The sequence below is a fragment of the Apodemus sylvaticus genome, chromosome 9, assembly GCF_947179515.1.
Source record: "Apodemus sylvaticus chromosome 9, mApoSyl1.1, whole genome shotgun sequence".
Taxonomy (NCBI): domain Eukaryota; kingdom Metazoa; phylum Chordata; class Mammalia; order Rodentia; family Muridae; genus Apodemus; species Apodemus sylvaticus.
Genome location: NC_067480.1, coordinates 80493287 through 80510478, shown reverse-complemented (window position 1 = coordinate 80510478; position 17192 = coordinate 80493287). Strand labels below are relative to the sequence as shown.

General features: G+C 48.9%; 2 protein-coding genes and 1 pseudogene across 3 annotated transcripts in view; 1 reads left to right on the top strand and 2 right to left on the bottom strand.

The window, feature by feature from the left end:
• Bicral (BICRA like chromatin remodeling complex associated protein) overlaps positions 1–1572 on the bottom strand; it is a 90925-nt gene extending 89353 nt beyond the window's left edge. The window contains exon 1 of one of the 2 annotated variants that reach the window (XM_052192061.1): positions 1507–1572. The gene's annotated coding sequence lies outside the window, so the exon portion shown is untranslated. The other variant, XM_052192062.1, reaches the window with a different exon arrangement.
• A 171-nt stretch (positions 1573–1743) lies between these two features.
• Tbcc (tubulin folding cofactor C) lies at positions 1744–2939 on the top strand. The gene has a single exon (XM_052193420.1). The coding sequence runs from the start codon at positions 1791–1793 to the stop codon at positions 2811–2813; it is 1023 nt and encodes a 340-aa protein (XP_052049380.1). The 5' UTR covers positions 1744–1790; the 3' UTR covers positions 2814–2939.
• Positions 2940–12472: 9533 nt separating this feature from the next.
• On the bottom strand, positions 12473–12844 carry LOC127692803 (40S ribosomal protein S12-like; annotated as a pseudogene).
• Between the last annotated feature and the right edge of the window lie 4348 nt (positions 12845–17192).

The window sequence follows — 17192 nt, the reverse complement described above, 5'->3', positions numbered from 1 at the left end:
ACCTGAACAGAGCTGTATTTCAGTAGTCCAAAATTCATACTTTTGTAGAATAGAAGTGCTTTTAAAAAGTAGAAAACAATAGAGTCTCATCTGTCTTGCCCAGAAACCAAAACTAACGAAAACAAGGGGCCTGCAGAAGTGACCATCGACCGCCCCCTCACCGGCACTCTATTACATCAGGTATACAGACAAGAACACAGGAGCATGTGATTTTCCCCTCCGACCCTCCACCTAGGAAAGAATTTGCCACCCAGTGACACCTGTCTTGACTCAGAAGTGCAACGCTCTCTCTTCAATCAAGAATTTGTGCTTGAGGTTTGGATTTTTTTTTTTTTTTTTTTATGGTTAGGAAAGGAGGCAAATGGGACGCGAGGCTTAGAACTCAAGTCTTAATTCCAACATAATCGAATGGCGCTCGTTTCCTCCCATCTTTATCTGCAGGAAAACGCAAGCAGATTGGTACAATTTCAAATGAATATTTTGGGCGGTTAAAAAAAATTCCCAATTAAAAAAAACAAAAATGGAGGTTGGCAACCAGGGTGGAGATGGTTGAAACCGAGGACTGTATGGGCCGTCCGAGTCCAAAAGGCACGGTGGCTGAGGGCGGCATGCGAGGATGCCACCCGAGTCCTCGGCGGCCGCCGCCTTGGGCTTCTGCCAGGGACTGCACGGTCTCGGCTGCCCACTCGCACCTCGGGTTGGTCCGGACTTTAGGCTAGGCTCGTTCACTTCCGGTGACAAATCCCTCCCACCACCTCTAGAAATAATGTACCGTTTCCCCATCGCCTTCCTAAAGACCGTCGGCCCTATAGAGAGAGGCGAGGCGCTCGGGCTGGGGGTCTTAGCCCCGCGCGGCCAGCGGTTGCCAGCTGCGCAGGGAGTGGCTGCCACCGCGTCAGGGAGCAAGACGGTGGGGGTGGCATGTCATCCTCCCCCGCTCCCCCCTCCGACTGCAGCAATTGGCCATTAAAAAAAAAATCTGTTTTTAGATTCCCCCAGGAACCCCGGAGCCCGCTCCAGCGAGGCACCCAGTCTCTCCCACAGCGGTGCCTCGAGCCTTCTTCCCGCCCCAGTAACTGCCCACGGGGACCCAGACGCCCCCAGGCCGCGCCGAGCTGCAGTGGATGGGGGAGGGCAGGAAGGATGAGGGTTACCGGGGCGGCGGGGACCGGCTGAGCAAAGAGGTGATGGAAGGGAAAAGGGAAAGAAAAAAAAAAAGAAAGAAAGAAAAAACCCAGAGGCATGCAAGCGGCTCCCTGGCCAGCTGTTCCAGCTGCAGCTTCCTCCGGCGCGGCCCGGGAGGTGCAATAACCCCCCCTCCATCTTTCTCGCTCTACCTGTCCCCCACAACACCACAAGCACAGATTCCTCCCCACCACCCCGCAGCAGATCTCCGGCCTGTAAGGGGGTAGCAGGGAGGAGCTGGGGGGAGGGGGAGGCCTGCGAGTTTCTAACCTTGTTCTTATAAACAAACCCACATGTGCAGCTGCCGCTGCTGCAACTCACCCCACAATCCCGGATATAAGTCCTGCCCCTTTAAGAAGAAAAAAAAAAGCTTCACCCGCCTGCCTCCCACCCCACCCATCCACCAGGACCTTTGTCTCCCCACCCCCTCCTGTCAGCTAGCCCCGCCCTCCTCCCCGCCCCTCCAACGAGGAGAAACCAATAGGCGAAGAGAATATGGCGGGATCTGACGTCACCGCATCCGACCAATCACAGCGCGCGTTGGTGGGAGGCCTTGCGGAGAGCGCTCCGAGGAAAGGCGGCTGGGGAGGAAGCCCAGAGTCAAGATGGAGGGTGTGGACTGCTCCATGGCTTTGGCCGAAGCTGCTGCCGGGTCCCCGCGGGATCTGAGCATGGTGCCCGAGCGACTTCAGAGGCGCGAGCAGGAGCGACAGATGGAGGTGGAGAGGCGCAAGCAGAAGCGGCAGGACCAGGAGGTGGAGGAGGAGAAGAGCGGCTTCTTCGCCGCCGCCTTCGCCCGGGAGCGCGCGGCGGCCGAGGAGCTGCTGCGGGGCGAGGCGTCGGCCGAGCGGCTGGAAGAGGCGGCCAACCGGCTCCAGGCGCTGCGGAAACTCCTCAACGACTCGGTTCTGTACCTAGCCCCCTACGACCTGCGGCAGGGCCAGGCGGCGCTGGCGCAGCTGCAGGCGACCCTAACGGAACGGCGGCAGGAGCTGCAGCCCAAGAAGCGCTTCGCCTTCAAGGCGCGGAAGAAGGATGCTGCTGGGGCCTCCCAGGTAGACGCCGCACCCGTCGCCTCGACGGCCCCTTCTCCACCCTTGACCAAGGAAGAGGGAGCTCCCGGGGCCAGCTGGGCCTGTGGCTTCTCCAACCTTGACTCCCAAGATTTGGAGAAGAGAGCCGAAGAGCTGCACCAGCGCGACGTCCTTTTGAGCGACCTGACCAACTGCACTGTCAGACTGCGTGGCAATCCCAACACCTTGCGGCTTGCAAAAGCCCGCGGCTGCAAGGTGCTCTGCGGCCCAGTGACCACATCTGTGTTCTTGGAGGACTGTCGAGATTGCATCCTGGCTGTGGCTTGCCAGCAGCTCCGCGTACACACTACCAAAGACACGCGCATCTTCTTGCAAGTGACCAGCAGGGCTATCGTGGAGGACTGCAGCGGCATCCAGTTTGCGCCTTACACCTGGAGCTACCCGGGGATCGATAAGGATTTCCAGGACTCTGGTTTAAATAGGAGCAAAAATAACTGGGACCAGGTTGACGATTTCAACTGGCTGGCTCGAAATGTGGCCTCCCCGAACTGGAGTATTCTTCCTGAAGAGGAACGAGACATCCAGTGGGACTGAGCACTGGCCACACTCAGTGACATCCCATTCGGTTTACCTGATATTGTCTGTTTGTGTTTGCGGTGATAGGGGCATGTAATTGTTGGAACGCCCCTCCTGTGAGTTCTATTAAATTCATAACAATAATGGGCTTTTGCCACTTTGACATTTCCCTGCCTTCCCATGAGTATGACAGCTTGAAGAATTAGGGGAAGGATGGAAGAGCTTGATAAAGCAGGTCTTCAATAAATAATAAGGATGTCAGGAGAACTCCATTAGTGGACGCCTTAAATGGAAGTAGCAAGTCATAAAAGCTTCATTAATGGCTATTTCTCCCCCCCCCCCCCAGTAAAGGTTTGGTCTGTGTATTTTTCAGCAAGGCTATGAAGACTCCTTCCTGGACCTCTGGAATCCAGTGTTGGGCTAGGTCTGAAGTTATGAATGGCCTCCCACAGGTGTATGAGCCTGCTGTAAGACTGAATGAAGCAGTTATTATGTGACCAGCTCCCCACCCCACCCCGCCCTTCATATTTCTTGTTGAGACAGAGTTTCACTATACAGCCCTGGAATTTGAACTCACAGAGATGCCCCTGTCTCTACCTCTTAAGCATTTGCACCACACCATGATTGAATATTGTTTGTGCCCTTAGGTTAGTTATTATCAGACCCTCAAGCGCTACAGGCAGTTTCTATTGGCACCATGTTCACATGAGAAAACAGGTGGGAGGAGGGCACGGCTCTTGCGGTGTGCGGCTGGGATTTGAAAGTGGTTGTGGACTCATCTTTTTTTTTTTTTAAAGGTAAGCTCCGGTGCTAGCCAGGGTTGACCTGGAACTCATTCTGTAGGCTAGCCTCAGAACTCATGCTGGGATTTGGAGCCTGAGGCTTCACTCCCAGCCGGACCCCATCTTTACAACACAGTCCTGGTGAGCACTGAGCAAGGAGTTGGGAAGACAGCTAAACACAGGCTTCATTAAGTTGTAGGTCCTAGTTAGGCTGCTAGCTATGCGGCTAGCAGTCCTCCAGAAGGTTCCTGCTCTTTTTGCTCTAACACCCTCTGTTACCACTTCATTCCGCTCTGGAAACCACTATCTGGCAGTATTACTTGCAGAATTTAGGTTTGCTCCGTTTTGGTCTGCTTTTCAGTTTGGTCTCACAAGTGCTCGGGCCCACACAGTGCTTGCTGTCCCACAGCTGCTCTTGGCCGTCTCTCAGTGCTAGTGCACCACTGCATCTAGTCTGGGAGTTAACTGTCTGACATGAGTTGTTTTTCGTTGTTGTTTGCTTTTTTTTTCCGAGATAGGGTTTCTCTGTGTAGCCCTGGCTGTCCTGGAACTCACCTGCCTCTGCCTCCCAAGTGCTGGGATTATGATTTTAGTATGCCTATTAATACCTGCTATTAATATGAGGTACAGAAGCCTCCAGAAGAGGATTTAAAGTAGCTTCTTGGGAAAATGGACTCTGACAGAGTGACAGAGGTAACGGGAAGTGGTCTGGGCAGCCTCAGATGACAGAGTACTAGTCCTGAGTAAGAATTAAGCTGGAGTTTCTTCCCCTTACCCACTAGCTATGGAAGGGAATGCTAATAGTTTCAGGCTATACAGCATCTACTAAGTTACTTAAAAGGAAACACTCCTGATAGTGCACACCTGGAGAGATGGATGGAACAGTGGGGTCAGGCCTGACCTCAGCCAGTCACAGCTGACCACTGCAGGAAGCAGCTCACCAGCAGCGTACACAGGGGCCTTGCGATTCAAGCTCATTGTATTTAGAGAGACTCTGGGATCTCCATTACCACTGTGGGGGGGGGGGGGGTGGTTCGGGGAGGAACAAGAATAAAAGTAAAATATTGGGAAGCAGCAAAGGTGGCAACGTGACTTTAATCCCAGCGCTTGGGAGGCAGAGGCAGGTGGATCTCTAAATCTGAGGCCAGCCTGGTCTACAGAGTGAGTTTTAGGACAGCCAGGGCTACACAGATCTTGTCTTGAAAAACCAAAAAAGGAGGGAATAAGTAAGTAAAAATACTGAGACTGGGGGATGGCTCAGTGGTTGCCAAGGTCCAGCCTCAGTCATTTCGAAGGCCTTGAGAATGGTAGGATTGGATCAGTACAAAATCAGGGCAGGGATGCAGGTGCGAGATGACAGGTGACCCCGTCTGAAGCTGAGCTCTGAGGCAGCTTCCACGATTTTCTCTCAGTGCTCCTCAGCTTTTACTGGCTGCGCATTTCTTTGTTATACAATCATACATAATCAAAAGCCTTTTCATTATTTTCCACCCACCCAACTATGTCACCACAAAGCACAGTGTACACATAAAGTCACAGATCGGTGTCTGCTAAAGCAAGTGAGCATTAACATTTTTTTTCTTTTTAAGATTTATTTATTATTATATGTAACTACACTGTAGCTGTCTTCAGACACACCAGAAGAGAGCGTCAGATCTCATTATGGATGATTGTGAGCCACCATGTAGTTGCTGGGATTTGAACTCGGGACCTTCGGAAGAGCAGTCAGTGCTCTTAACCGCTGAGCCATCTCACCAGCCCCATACGTTAACTTTTAACTCTCAGAAAAACCTCCAAATCACAGGTCAGATGTCTGGGCATACATAAACTTTCGGTTATAGCAGTAAGGTGCTAAACAGGATAATAATATTTTTAACTTGTTTAACTTGTCTAACTTTGCAGAATCTCTTCCTCCAATTTAATGAACTCATCCAAATAGTTACTTCTACAGTATTTTTCAAACTCTTTCCATATGCAATATTAATTCCCCTTGCAGCTGCCCCCCCCAGGGCTCCTTCACAAGCCTGAATTCTGTCTTATAGAACTTGTACCCTAATTTCCTTAGGCAGGCAATGCCAAGGGGTCAGATCATATGTTCCAGTCTCTCCAGGAAGGTCAGTTCACCAATCCAGCAGCCCCCTCAAGGGGTCCAAGTTCTACACACCCTTTTACGTTTTTATTATATAAATCTTCCGATTACTCCCAATACTATTTCTGGGTCAAATTTTGTATGTTGGCGATCGTCCCTCATGGGGGCTCTCGCCATTGCTCACTAATTCAGTAGACCCAGCTATTTCTTCCTCCATCTTGTCCCTTGTGTGCTCTGTGGACATCCCTGTCCTTCGTGACTAGGCCCAGTGTTCCTTCTCCTTGGCATCGTCAATTTTCCTATTAAAGCTTTGGGCTTCTCAAAAACATTTCCTGCTTCAAATATTTCCTGGCATAGCTTAATCATCATGAGTTGGCTGAACTTTCCCAGAGAACAGTTAAGGCCGGCAGCCTCCGTGTCATCCACCTCAGCATCCAGATGAGTCCTGTTCCGGCTGGATTGGCTGCTTGAATGGTTTGTTCCTAACTGACATCAGAGCCATTTCCTTCTATGGCATAACACCCTCAAAACCTTTCCCAGAAACTTTTACCAGAGTTGTATTTGAGGACAATACAGTATAGAAGAGAGCAGACAGACAAGAAAGATCCACGCCATTTGTAGACTAGAAAGCCAGAGACGTTTATTCAGGTTGACAGTGCTCCGGCAGCAGAAACTCACAGCTGAGTTCACAACCAGGTTGCACCTGGCAAGCAGGGAGGTGGAGACAGGAGAGTCAGGAGGCTCACTGGCTCCCCAGTCTAGCCCAAAGGTGGACTCCAGGCCCCTTGAGAGACCCCAACAAAAAACAAAGGTGCAAAGGGGAATGGACCTCTGGCCTTAACATAGGCTTAACGGGGCACATGCGAGTTCCCACGAGTCCACTAAGGAAATAGAAAAATGCCTTGGAATCCCTTAGATCTTAGAAATCTGTCATTGGGTTTATTAGTTTATTTGTCCTTCAGACAGGGTTCTATGTAGCCCAGGCTAGCCTGGAACTCTTCATCTCCCTACCTCAGCCTCCCCAGTATTGATATCACAAGCATATACCACTACACTTGGCCACAAAGCAGCCACGTTGTAATAGACAGAGCCAGTTTGAATCACAGTCTGTGCCGGCTATCTCAGCTTTCCCTGCTGTTCAGGCCCTCTGTGCCTCCCTGAGGTGACAGACACCTGCTTTTCAGGCCACCTGACTCCCAGTCTATGCCTGTGATTCGGCAAACCTCGCCCTTAACATCCTTCACAGGCCCACAAGGCAGTTAACAACCCAACTCCAGGCCCTGGCCAGATTTGACTCCTTTTGGCCTCCCTGGGCACTGCCTGTAACTGTGCGCAGGCTCACCTGCAGGCAAAACACCATAGACATACAGGGAAAGGGGGAAAGGGATACAAGAGGATTAGTGTAATATTAACCTCCCTGCTGGACTCACCTTTGTGTATTTGAAGACAAATCACTTTCACTATCATTTTCTATACATTATAAATATACTGGGTAGCCTTTTCTTCCCAGTTGCAAAGACTATTCCTGTCCCTTTCCTGTGGGTACACTAAATAGCAAATGACACCTTCCTCTTTGATCGTTGTTTACAAAGGAAACCTATAATTCACTTTATCCGCATCTAAGGAACATTAAAGCCTTCAAAAAGCTGTGTGTGATGATGCACGCCTTTAATCCCAGCACTCTGCGGCAGGGGCAGGCTGATCCGAGTTCGAGACCAGCCTGGTCCACAGAGCAAGTTCCAGTTCACCCAGGACTACACAGAAACTCTTGTCTCAAAAAAGCAAAAGTTATCATGGAATATCTTTGTGTAGAGGTGACTCAGCGATGAGCCGTTCTAGTTGTAGGCCGGGACCTAGGACTGAAATCCCTGCCTTGACAGGCTGCGAGCAACCAGTGTCTTGACATCAGTGGTGTTCCTAAGCGGTTTGTTAAGTTACAGGTGCTCTGAGAGTGCTGTCTTCCCAGGTATGCCACAGCCAGCTGGGAGCCGGCGCAGCTCTGGATCTTGGCCAATCTGATAACAACTGTTATCTTCTTGTAGTCTGTCGTCTCCCCCTCTCCGTTGTTTAAACCATTGTGTATGCCACTACCAAACTGGTCCTTGAAAAGTGTGTCATTCTTGGTCTACACCTCTCCTAGGCTCCCCTTCTCTCCTGGCCTCCCTCCTGGGCGGTGAAGACACGCCCTCTTCCAGCTGTTCCTCCAGCTGTTCCATTTCCTCAGACGTGTCACATTATTCCAGCTCATCCGAACTCACAGTCATTACTCACACACGGCATCGGGCAGGGCCCTGGAGGGATGCAGAGGGCTTGTGAAGAAACTCGGGAGTCTGTGAAAAGCTTAACATAGGGGCCATTTACAAAGATGCAAGCAGAGTTTAGGAAAAGCAATGAGATTGCGCAAGACCTGACCTTCCCTATGACTGAAACTGTTACCTGGATGAGAGGGAGAAGATGGGGGGGGGCTGGGGAGGTGGGGGTTGGGGGGCATTGCAAGCATTGAGGGTTTCAGCGGAAGAGCACAACCAACTGTCAAGAGTGGAGGCAACTGGGGCCAGCCCCTGTGGGTACTGAGTCTCCTACTGCCTGACACTGCCTGAACCCAGCTGGAAATGTCAGGGCGGTGTAGTCTGTTGGTACAGCACCTTCCAGGACGCAGGCCAGGGTGGGAAAATGAAGACAGGGTCTAGAAAAGCAAGCGGAAGGTGACTGGCTACAAAAGTTTTCTTCCAAACTTCCTGGGCTCTGTTCCATCAGATTCCACACAGTTTGGGTGGGTCCGTGTGCACTGGCCAAAGTTTTGTAGAACTCCGATGTCACTTCCTTTGGGGTTTTTCCCAGTCTCTGAAAATGAAGCACAATGTGTACAAACACACACTCTGTTTCTCTCCGACACGCACACTTGGGCAATGCTGGAGTTGATTTACAGTCTGCAGTCCAATTAACCCAATAACAGGAAGCTGGGAATGGAAACTGCTCAGGCCCGCGAGGCTGGGTGTCCCACCACCCTCCCGGACAAGCTGAAGAAGTAGGTTCCCACAGACAGGCTGGCAAGTAGGTGCAGGCGAAGACCAGTCTTCCTTTCTCCACTGTCTTTCTGTAGGCCCCAGCAGAAGGCATGGTCCATAGTAAAGATGTGTCCCACCGTCCAGACATCAGCGTTTCTCTGCTTGGAACTTGCTCTCTGTACCAGGCTGGTCTTGAGCTCAGATCTGCCTGCCTCTGTCTCCTGGGATTAAAGGTGTGCGCCACCTTGCCTGGCCTCAGTTTTTCATGACCACTATGTCTCAAGATCCCGATCAAAAGCCTGTGTCTTCCACCTGCAAGATTTGGAGACATGGAGCTGGGCAGCGGTGGCGCACGCCTGTAATCCCAGCACTCTGGGAGGCAGAGGTAGGCAGATCTCTGAGTTCGAGGCCAGCCTGGTCTACAGAGTGAGTTCCAGGATAGCCAGGGCTACACAGAGAAACCCTGTCTCGAAAAACAAAACAAAACCCAAAAGATCTGGAGACATGAGGCTGGAGAGATGACTCAGAGGATAAGAGCACTGACTGCTCTTCCAGAGTTCAATTCCCAGCAACCACATGGTGGTTCACAACCATCTGTAATGGGATCGGATGCCGTCTTCTGGTGTGTCTGAAGGCAGCTACAGTGTACTCACATAAATAAAATAAATAAATCTTAAGGAAAAACATCTGGATCACAGGTGTGCCCTCCATTTCTGTATTCTAGTTCAGGCCAGATTAAAAATCCAAATGAAAACAATAACCAGATAATAATAGCACCTAACAGATATAACTGTCCAACTGCAAAAGCATAAACAATACGCTAATCTGGTGGGATCTTGCCCAGTGATCACCACTTCCTTAATTCCATTTAATATCCTTGAACACAGGTCTTAGCTCCATTTCCCTTTCAGAGGCCCCTTTATTATTACTTGAACCATACATTTTTGTATTTTTTTCTTTTTAAGCTTGCTAAGCTTGTTCAGACCCCTTTTCATGAGACTAAACCAGGGGACAAAGTCTCTGCTGGGCTTTTCTGAGACTTCCTTTGTCAATGCAATTCATATAAATCTCTTTACCTTAGACTCTTCAGACGGGCAAAAAACAGTCACATTCTTCACCAAAATATCACAAGAAGTCTCTAGGCCACATACTAAAATTCTCCATCGAAACCTCTTGGGCCAAGTCTGCACAGTTCGTCATCTTCAGTACCAAAGTCTTCCATGTTCCTACTCAGATAGTCCATTAAGCCCCAATTAAAGCATTCTACTGCTTCCCAAATCCAAAGTCCCTAGTCCATATTCCTCCCAACAAAAGGCCTAGCACAACAGTACTCCAGTCCTTGGTACCAACTTCTGTCTTAGGTTTTCCATTGCTGTGAAGAGAGACACCATGACCAAGGCAATTCTTATAAAGGGCAACATTTTATTGGGGATAACTTTCAGGTTCAGAGGTTCAGTCCATTATCGTCCTAGCAGGAAGCATGGCAATTAAACGTTATCCTTTGTAAGAGTTGCTTTGGTCATGGTGTCTCTTCACAGCAATGGAGACCTCAACTAAGACAGATGGAATCCAGGGTCTTGGCGCACGCTAGGCACGTGCTCTACCACTGAGCTATGTTGCTGGCAGAATGGTTTGTTTGTTTGTTTGTTTTTGTTTTGCTTTGCTTTGCTTTTAAGAAGTGTCTCTGGGCTGGAGAAGATGGCTCAGCGGTTAAGAGCACTGACTGCTCTTCCAGAGGTCCTGAGTTCAAATTCCAGCAACCACATGGTGGCTCACAACCATCTGTAATGAGATCTGATGCCCTCTTCTGGTGTGTCTGAAGACAGCTACAGTGTACTTAATGTATAATAAATAAATCAATAAATAGAAGAAAAAGAAGAAGAAGAAGAAGAAGAAGAAGAAGAAGAAGAAGAAGAAGAAGAAGAAGAAGAAGAAGAAGAAGAAGAAGAAGAAGAGTCTCATTGCATAGCTCTGGCTGGCCTTGAACTCAGAGATCTGTCTGCCTCTGGCCCAAGGGTGCCGAGGTCAAAGGTGTGTGCCACCATGCTCAGTCCAGAATCATATTCTGAGACAATATGAACAGCACAGGACCCTGAATGAGCTTGTCTCTGAGGTAAAGTTGATGGATTTTCCAGTAGCTGCATTTTTTTTTTTAAAAAGCTCTTTGAGGCAGCATCTCATGTAGCTCAGGCTAGCCTCAAAACTTGCTGTGTAGCCAAAGGTAGCATTGAATGATCCTCCCTGCGAGCTGGGGGTACAACTGCATGCCATTAAGTCAGGTTTATGCAATACTGGGAATCAAGCCCAGGTCACTTCTCCCGGCTGGGTTAGTGTTCTACCTACCCAGCCCCATCTCTAGCCCATGTGGTTGCCTTTTGTTTAAGATGTAGAGTCTCACTGTGTAGTCCCAGATGGCTTCAAACTCTTGATACTCTCGTTGGGGCCTTTAGACATTGTAGGTATGCACCAGCCACTCAGTACAGCAGGCTTGATGTCGGAGGGGAAAAAAACTGTAGCTGTGAACAGTACAGGCCGACAGTTCCTGGACTCCACAGTGCCTCTGAATTAGGCCAACTGGTGTGTGATTTCAGCAAAGCCTCTGTTTCTCTTGAAGCACTTAGGAAAAGCTCTGAAGAGAGAGATCGCTACAGGGAGGACAAAAGAAACAGTTCTTGCCTTTTGTTGTTGTTTTGGTTTGGTTTTTGTTTAATTAGTTGGTTTTTGAGACAGGGTTTCTTTGTGTAGGCCTGGCTATCCTGAAACTTGCTCTGGAGACCAGTATGGCCTTGAACTCAGGGATCTGTCTACCTCTGCCTCCCTAGTGATGGGATTAAAGGCATGTACCAGGTAGTGGGAGGGCAGTGGGAGGTTGTTGATGTCCCAAGAAAATGTGGCTCTGGACCTGCAGTATTCCAGGCTCCCCTCACTGACATGCTAATCGGTCGGTGTTTGCAGACCAGCTTCCTCGTAAGGATTCTAGCTTATAGTGGAAAGAACAGAGGGAACCTCCAATGTTAGCTGTTGTGATCTCGGAGGAAATGAGAAACGGGGAAGAAACTGCCTCTTCCCAGCTGGGGTGACTGAAATCCTTGGGGGAAGGGGCATTGGTTCATGTCCAAAGTTAGACAGACCCCTGCTAGGCAGACGGATGATATACATGAAGATGCCCCCACCCCCCACCCCGTGGGCTTTTTCTCCTGCCAACAGCCACTCACTCCAGCTTGAACCTGTCTTCCCAAAACCATGGGCCTGTCAGCCTGTCTTTCTTTGCTTAAAATTGGGACAGGGGCTCACCCCAGGCCACCAACAGCACTCGAACCCCTAGCCATCAAGGGGTCTACTCTGTGCTCTGTGGGGATCTTTCTGTGAGTGTTGCACAGGAATGCAAGTGCGCATGCGCATGTGCATCTCTTACATGCTACCTGCTGTGTGTGAGACCTTTTAGTTGTGTTTTTTGAATCAGGGTTCTCTGTGTAGGCTTGACTGTCCTGGGACTCACTGAGTAGACCAACCTGGCCTCGAACTCACAGAGATCCTTCTGCCTCTGCCTCCTGAGTTCCGGGATCAAAGGTGTGCACCACCATTGCCAGGCCCCAGAGTCTACTCTGTACTGGCCCTTTCCTGAAGATTCCATCCTTTCCCCTTTGTCCCCTCCTCCTTCCTCCCTCCCCCTCCTCCTTCTAGTTCTCAATCTCTCTCTCTCCACACCTCCATTTCCCAAATTAGCTAACTTCCACTCAAATATTTATCTTTTTTTTAAGCCAAAATTTTCTTTCTTTCTTTCTTTCTTTCTTTCTTGCATTGGAAGCACTCCTCCATGACATCCTCGGCCTGAGATTCTTTGCCACAGCCCTTAACCACTACACAACTGCAACCAGCCACCTTCGGTGGTCTCTCCTCGCGATCGATCGATCTTACAGAGGTCTACCCATTGCCCTGGGTTGTTGTCCTCATCAACCTTTATTGGGTTGATTTGGTGCTTGGCACAACGTGCCCCACCAGCTGACACACATGGGCTCATCACAGTTGGATGCGAGCACACAGAGACGGGCGGGGCACTTGTCTAAGGCTTCGGCAGCCACATGCTAGGCCATCGTGGGTGAGGGATGTCTTTAGCACCTCTTGTAGAGCAGTGTTGACGTCCATTACACCCCCAGCAGCTATGCCTCCCTCGGCCCTGGCAGTGGGATTACAGTGATGCCGAATCTTGAACACACCTGAGCTTCTGCCTTTGTAAAAGTTGGCGGCCGCAGCGGCAGGGGAAAAGCTCAAATATTTATCTTAAAGTAGTGCTTCTTTATTTTTTCACTATTCCTTAAGGAGTCTTTAACTTTTTCTAAAATAAAAGTTCCTTCTTACGTGCACTGGTGTTTTGTCTGCATGCATGTTTGTGTGAGGGTGTTGGAGCTTCTGGAACTGGAGTTACAGACAATTGTGAGTTGCCATGTGGGTGCTGGGAATTGAACACTTGGTTCTTTCTTTGGAAGAACAGCCAGTGCTCTTAACTGCTGCACCCTCTCTCCAGCCCGGAGACCCTTTAATTTAATCTAATTTATGTGTTTACCTCTTTTTTTTTTTTTTTTGGTTCTTTTGGATTTGTTTTTTCCAAGACAGGGTTTCTCTGTATAGCCCTGGCTGTCCTGGAACTCACTCTGTAGACCAGGCCGGCCTCGAACTCAGAAATCCGCCTCCCAGAGTGCCGGGATTACAGGTGTGCGCCACCACCGCCCGGCATGCTTGCCTTTTTTGAGATAGGTTCTCATGTAGCTCAGTCTGTCTCTGACCTCCTGTGTTCCCTTTTACAGAGAAAGGTGCCACGGAAAGTGAAATTCTCAACCAGGATGGTTTTTGCCTTTCCGGGGATTCTTGGCAATGATGCATTTCTCTTTGCAACAGTTGGGATACAGTGAGCAGAGAGAAGCGGCCATGGATTTTGAAAACAGTCTGTAACATACTAAGTAGCCCTCCATAACAGAAAACTATCTGGTCCAAATGAGAATTCAGTTCACACACAAGGAAATAGCAGTTAGGCGCATCGCTATCTTGTACTAACAACAGTGACTAGAAAACCCTGGATCCAAAGTGCTGAGAGACAAACAAATATAATATATACTGATATAATAATACTGTGTGAGAAGAAGATTTCAAGTCAGGCGTGGTGACACATGCCATTAATCCCAGCACTCAGGCAGAGGCAGGAGGATTTCTGCAAGTTCAAGACCAGCCTGGTCTACAGAGGGATTTCCAGCTCAGCCAGGGATACAGAGCAAAACTAACTCAATTTCAGACAAAAGGATGATGGACGGCTATGTTCAGAAACAATAAAATCTAACAGCTGTGTGGTGTGGTGACTCGTGCCTTGCTTCTTGGGAGGTAGAGGTGGGCATATCATAGTGAGTTCATGGCCAACCGTGGCCACACAGAGACACGAACTCAAAAGCAACAACAAAAAGCAAAATAAATAAATAAACCTAAACCACGAATCGTAATTCCAGCCCACAGAATCAGATACTGAGCCGTGCCTGGCACCTCCTGGGTGCCTGGGTCTGGGTATGCAGCTCAGGGGCTCTGGGTGGTCAGAGCCTTTTCTAGCGGAGCCATATGGCCAGCTCTGCTTTCTATATTTTAAATATAACATAGGCAACGTTTACAGAGATTTAATTACAGCGCAGTTTCCTAATGAAAGTGAAACGTTTTCCTCTCGCGGGCCCATTTCTAGTTTGCTTTTGCCTTCCTCCCTAATTTAACTCAAGGATGCTCACAAAGGCGAACGACCTCACCATCCCTTTCCCATCCATTGAAACCATTCTCGTCATGACCACGAGGGGGCGCGCACGGGCTCAGCGTAACCTCTGCTCTGCCCTGGGCGGTTTAGGATCCACAGACCCGGAGAAAGGTGCACGGCTAATCCACCGACCTTGCAGCTATTTTTACATGCCTGCTTCTTCCGGCTTCTGCTCAGCTCTTCCTTCCTATTTTCTCTCAGCCACATACGAGCCCTGAGGGCTTCCCAAAGCCGCCTAAATCCTGTTTGCAGGAAGCTTCCTCATGCCTGCATGAGAGAGACAGGAGTGTCTGCACCAAAGAGAAGCAACTTCAGTCTGGAGTTCGTTCTTTCCCATGTCTCTGGTGGCAAAAAGGTGACATGTTTGCAGATCCAAAGATGTGAAGAGCCGGTCGGCAGCACACCTTTAATCTAGGCACTCTGGAGGCAGGGGCAGGCCCATCTCTTGTGAGTTCGAGGCCGGCTTGGTCTGGGCCAGTTCCTAAACAGCCAGGAGTACACAGAGAAACCCTGTTTGGCTCTGCATTCCCATCCCGCAAAACACACACACACACACACACACACACACACACCAGCAGATAAAACCAGAAGCTCCGGGTATTGTTTTAACTAACTGTGGTATAGCAGTAATAATAATAATAATAATAATAATAATAATAATAATAAGCCTGTTTTCTATATGCCCCCGAATCTGCTTCTGGATATATATCAAGTGGTGCCTAAGCTTGGCTTTAACAAAGGAATCAGTGCTGTTTTCCAGCGTGACTGTGTTTTCCAAGGAAAAACAACCTTTGTTTTGTGGCTTTGTTTTCATGCCTTCTCTCTATACATTTTGGTCTGATTTTACTTAGAAGTTTGGAAACAAACATTTTAGAGACAAGGTCCTCCTATGTCTGGTTTGGAAAGTACAATCCTCTATAGTACTGGGACTGCAGGCATGCACCGCAGCACTCAGGTTACCTGGAAATTATATATATATATTTTTTATATAGTATCTATATCTATATCTATCTATCTATCTATCTATCTATCTATATCTATATCTATATCTATATATATACATATATACTAAAGACCCTCTTGTATTTAGTGTGAGTGTGTGTGTATGTGTGTTTGTCTGTCTGAGTCTGTGTGCCCAACTATCTCTGCCACAGCATGTGAGTGGAAGTCAGAGGAAAACTTGTTGGCTTAAAATGTACATTTCTGCCGGGCGGTGGTGGCGCATGCCTGTAATCCCAGCACTCTGGGAGGCAGAGGCAGGTGGATTTCTGAGTTCGAGGCCAGCATGGTCTACAGAGTGAGTTCCAGGACAGCCAGGGCTACACAGAGAAATCCTGTCTTGAAAAAACCAAATCCAAAAAACCAAAAAAAAAAAAAATGTACATTTCTGGCAGCTGGAGAGATGGTTCATTGGTTAAAGGCACTGACTGTTCTTCCTAGACACCCTGAGTTCAATTCCCAGCAACCACATGGTGGCTCACAACCATCTGTAATGGGATCCGGTGCCCTCTTTGGTGTGTCTGAAGGCAGCAACAGTGTACTCACATACATAAAATAATAATTAAAAACAAAAAACAACAAAACAAAAAACAGGAAAAGATTTTTTTTTTTTTAAAAAATGTCCACTTTTAGGGATGCAGAAGACCCAAGTTTGGTTCCCAGCGCCTACACGGCTCCAGCTCTGGAGGCTGTGATGCCCTCTCTGGCCTGCTTAAGCACACACACACACACACACACACACACACACACACACACACACTATGTAGTCCTGGCTATTCTGGATTCACTCTGTAGACCAGGCTGGCCTTGAACTCAGAGATTGCCCTGCCTCTGCCTCCTGATTGAAGACAAGTACCACCACCACCACACCTGGCTGACCTGAAAGGCTTAAAGGAGGGCATGCACGCGGAACTGATGCCTGTGGGGACAGAGGGGCACTCTGACAGGAGGGCCTGACCTACCTGCTTGGCTCTTATTCTCTTCATAAAATCTTTAGGTTTTTTTTTTTTTTTTTTTTTTTTTTTGGTTTTTTGGATTTGTTTTTTTTTTTTCGAGACAGGGTTTCTCTGTATAGCCCTGGCTGTCCTGGAACTCACTCTGTAGACCAGGCTGGCCTCGATCTCAGAAATCCGCCTGCCTCTGCCTCCCAGAGTGCTGGGATTACAGGCATGCGCCACCACCGCCCGGCAAAATCTTTAGTTTTAGATGGACAGGAATTTGAAGAAATGATTGGTTTGTTCATGAAATCCTTTGCATTTATTAATACCATTACTACTGGGAATGTAACTTGAAAGAGTTACATTATTATATTTCTATTTCTGTTTGTGTGTGTGTGTTGTATGTGTGTGTGTTTGTTTATGTGCCAAAGCAGGGCAGAGAGGGCATCAGAACCTCTGGAGTCAGAGCCGTGTGGGTACTAGGAACCAAACTTGAGTCCTCTGCAAGAGCAGCAAGCCCTCTTAACCACTGTGCCATCTCTCCAGCCCCAGAAACGTACACTTCGCACTTTAATAGGTGTAGCTTGATTCCTTATCAAAAAGCCTGTCCAAATGTGTGTCCTGAAGAAAAAGCCTCCACGTGCTTCTTACTGTATTGAAAGAATAGACGCAGCCTGGCGGTGGTGGTGCACGCCTGTAATCTCAGCACTTGGGAGGCAGAGGCAGGCGGATTTCTGAGTTCGAGGCCAGCCTGGTCTACAGAGTGAGTTCCAGGACAGTCAGGGCTACACAGAGA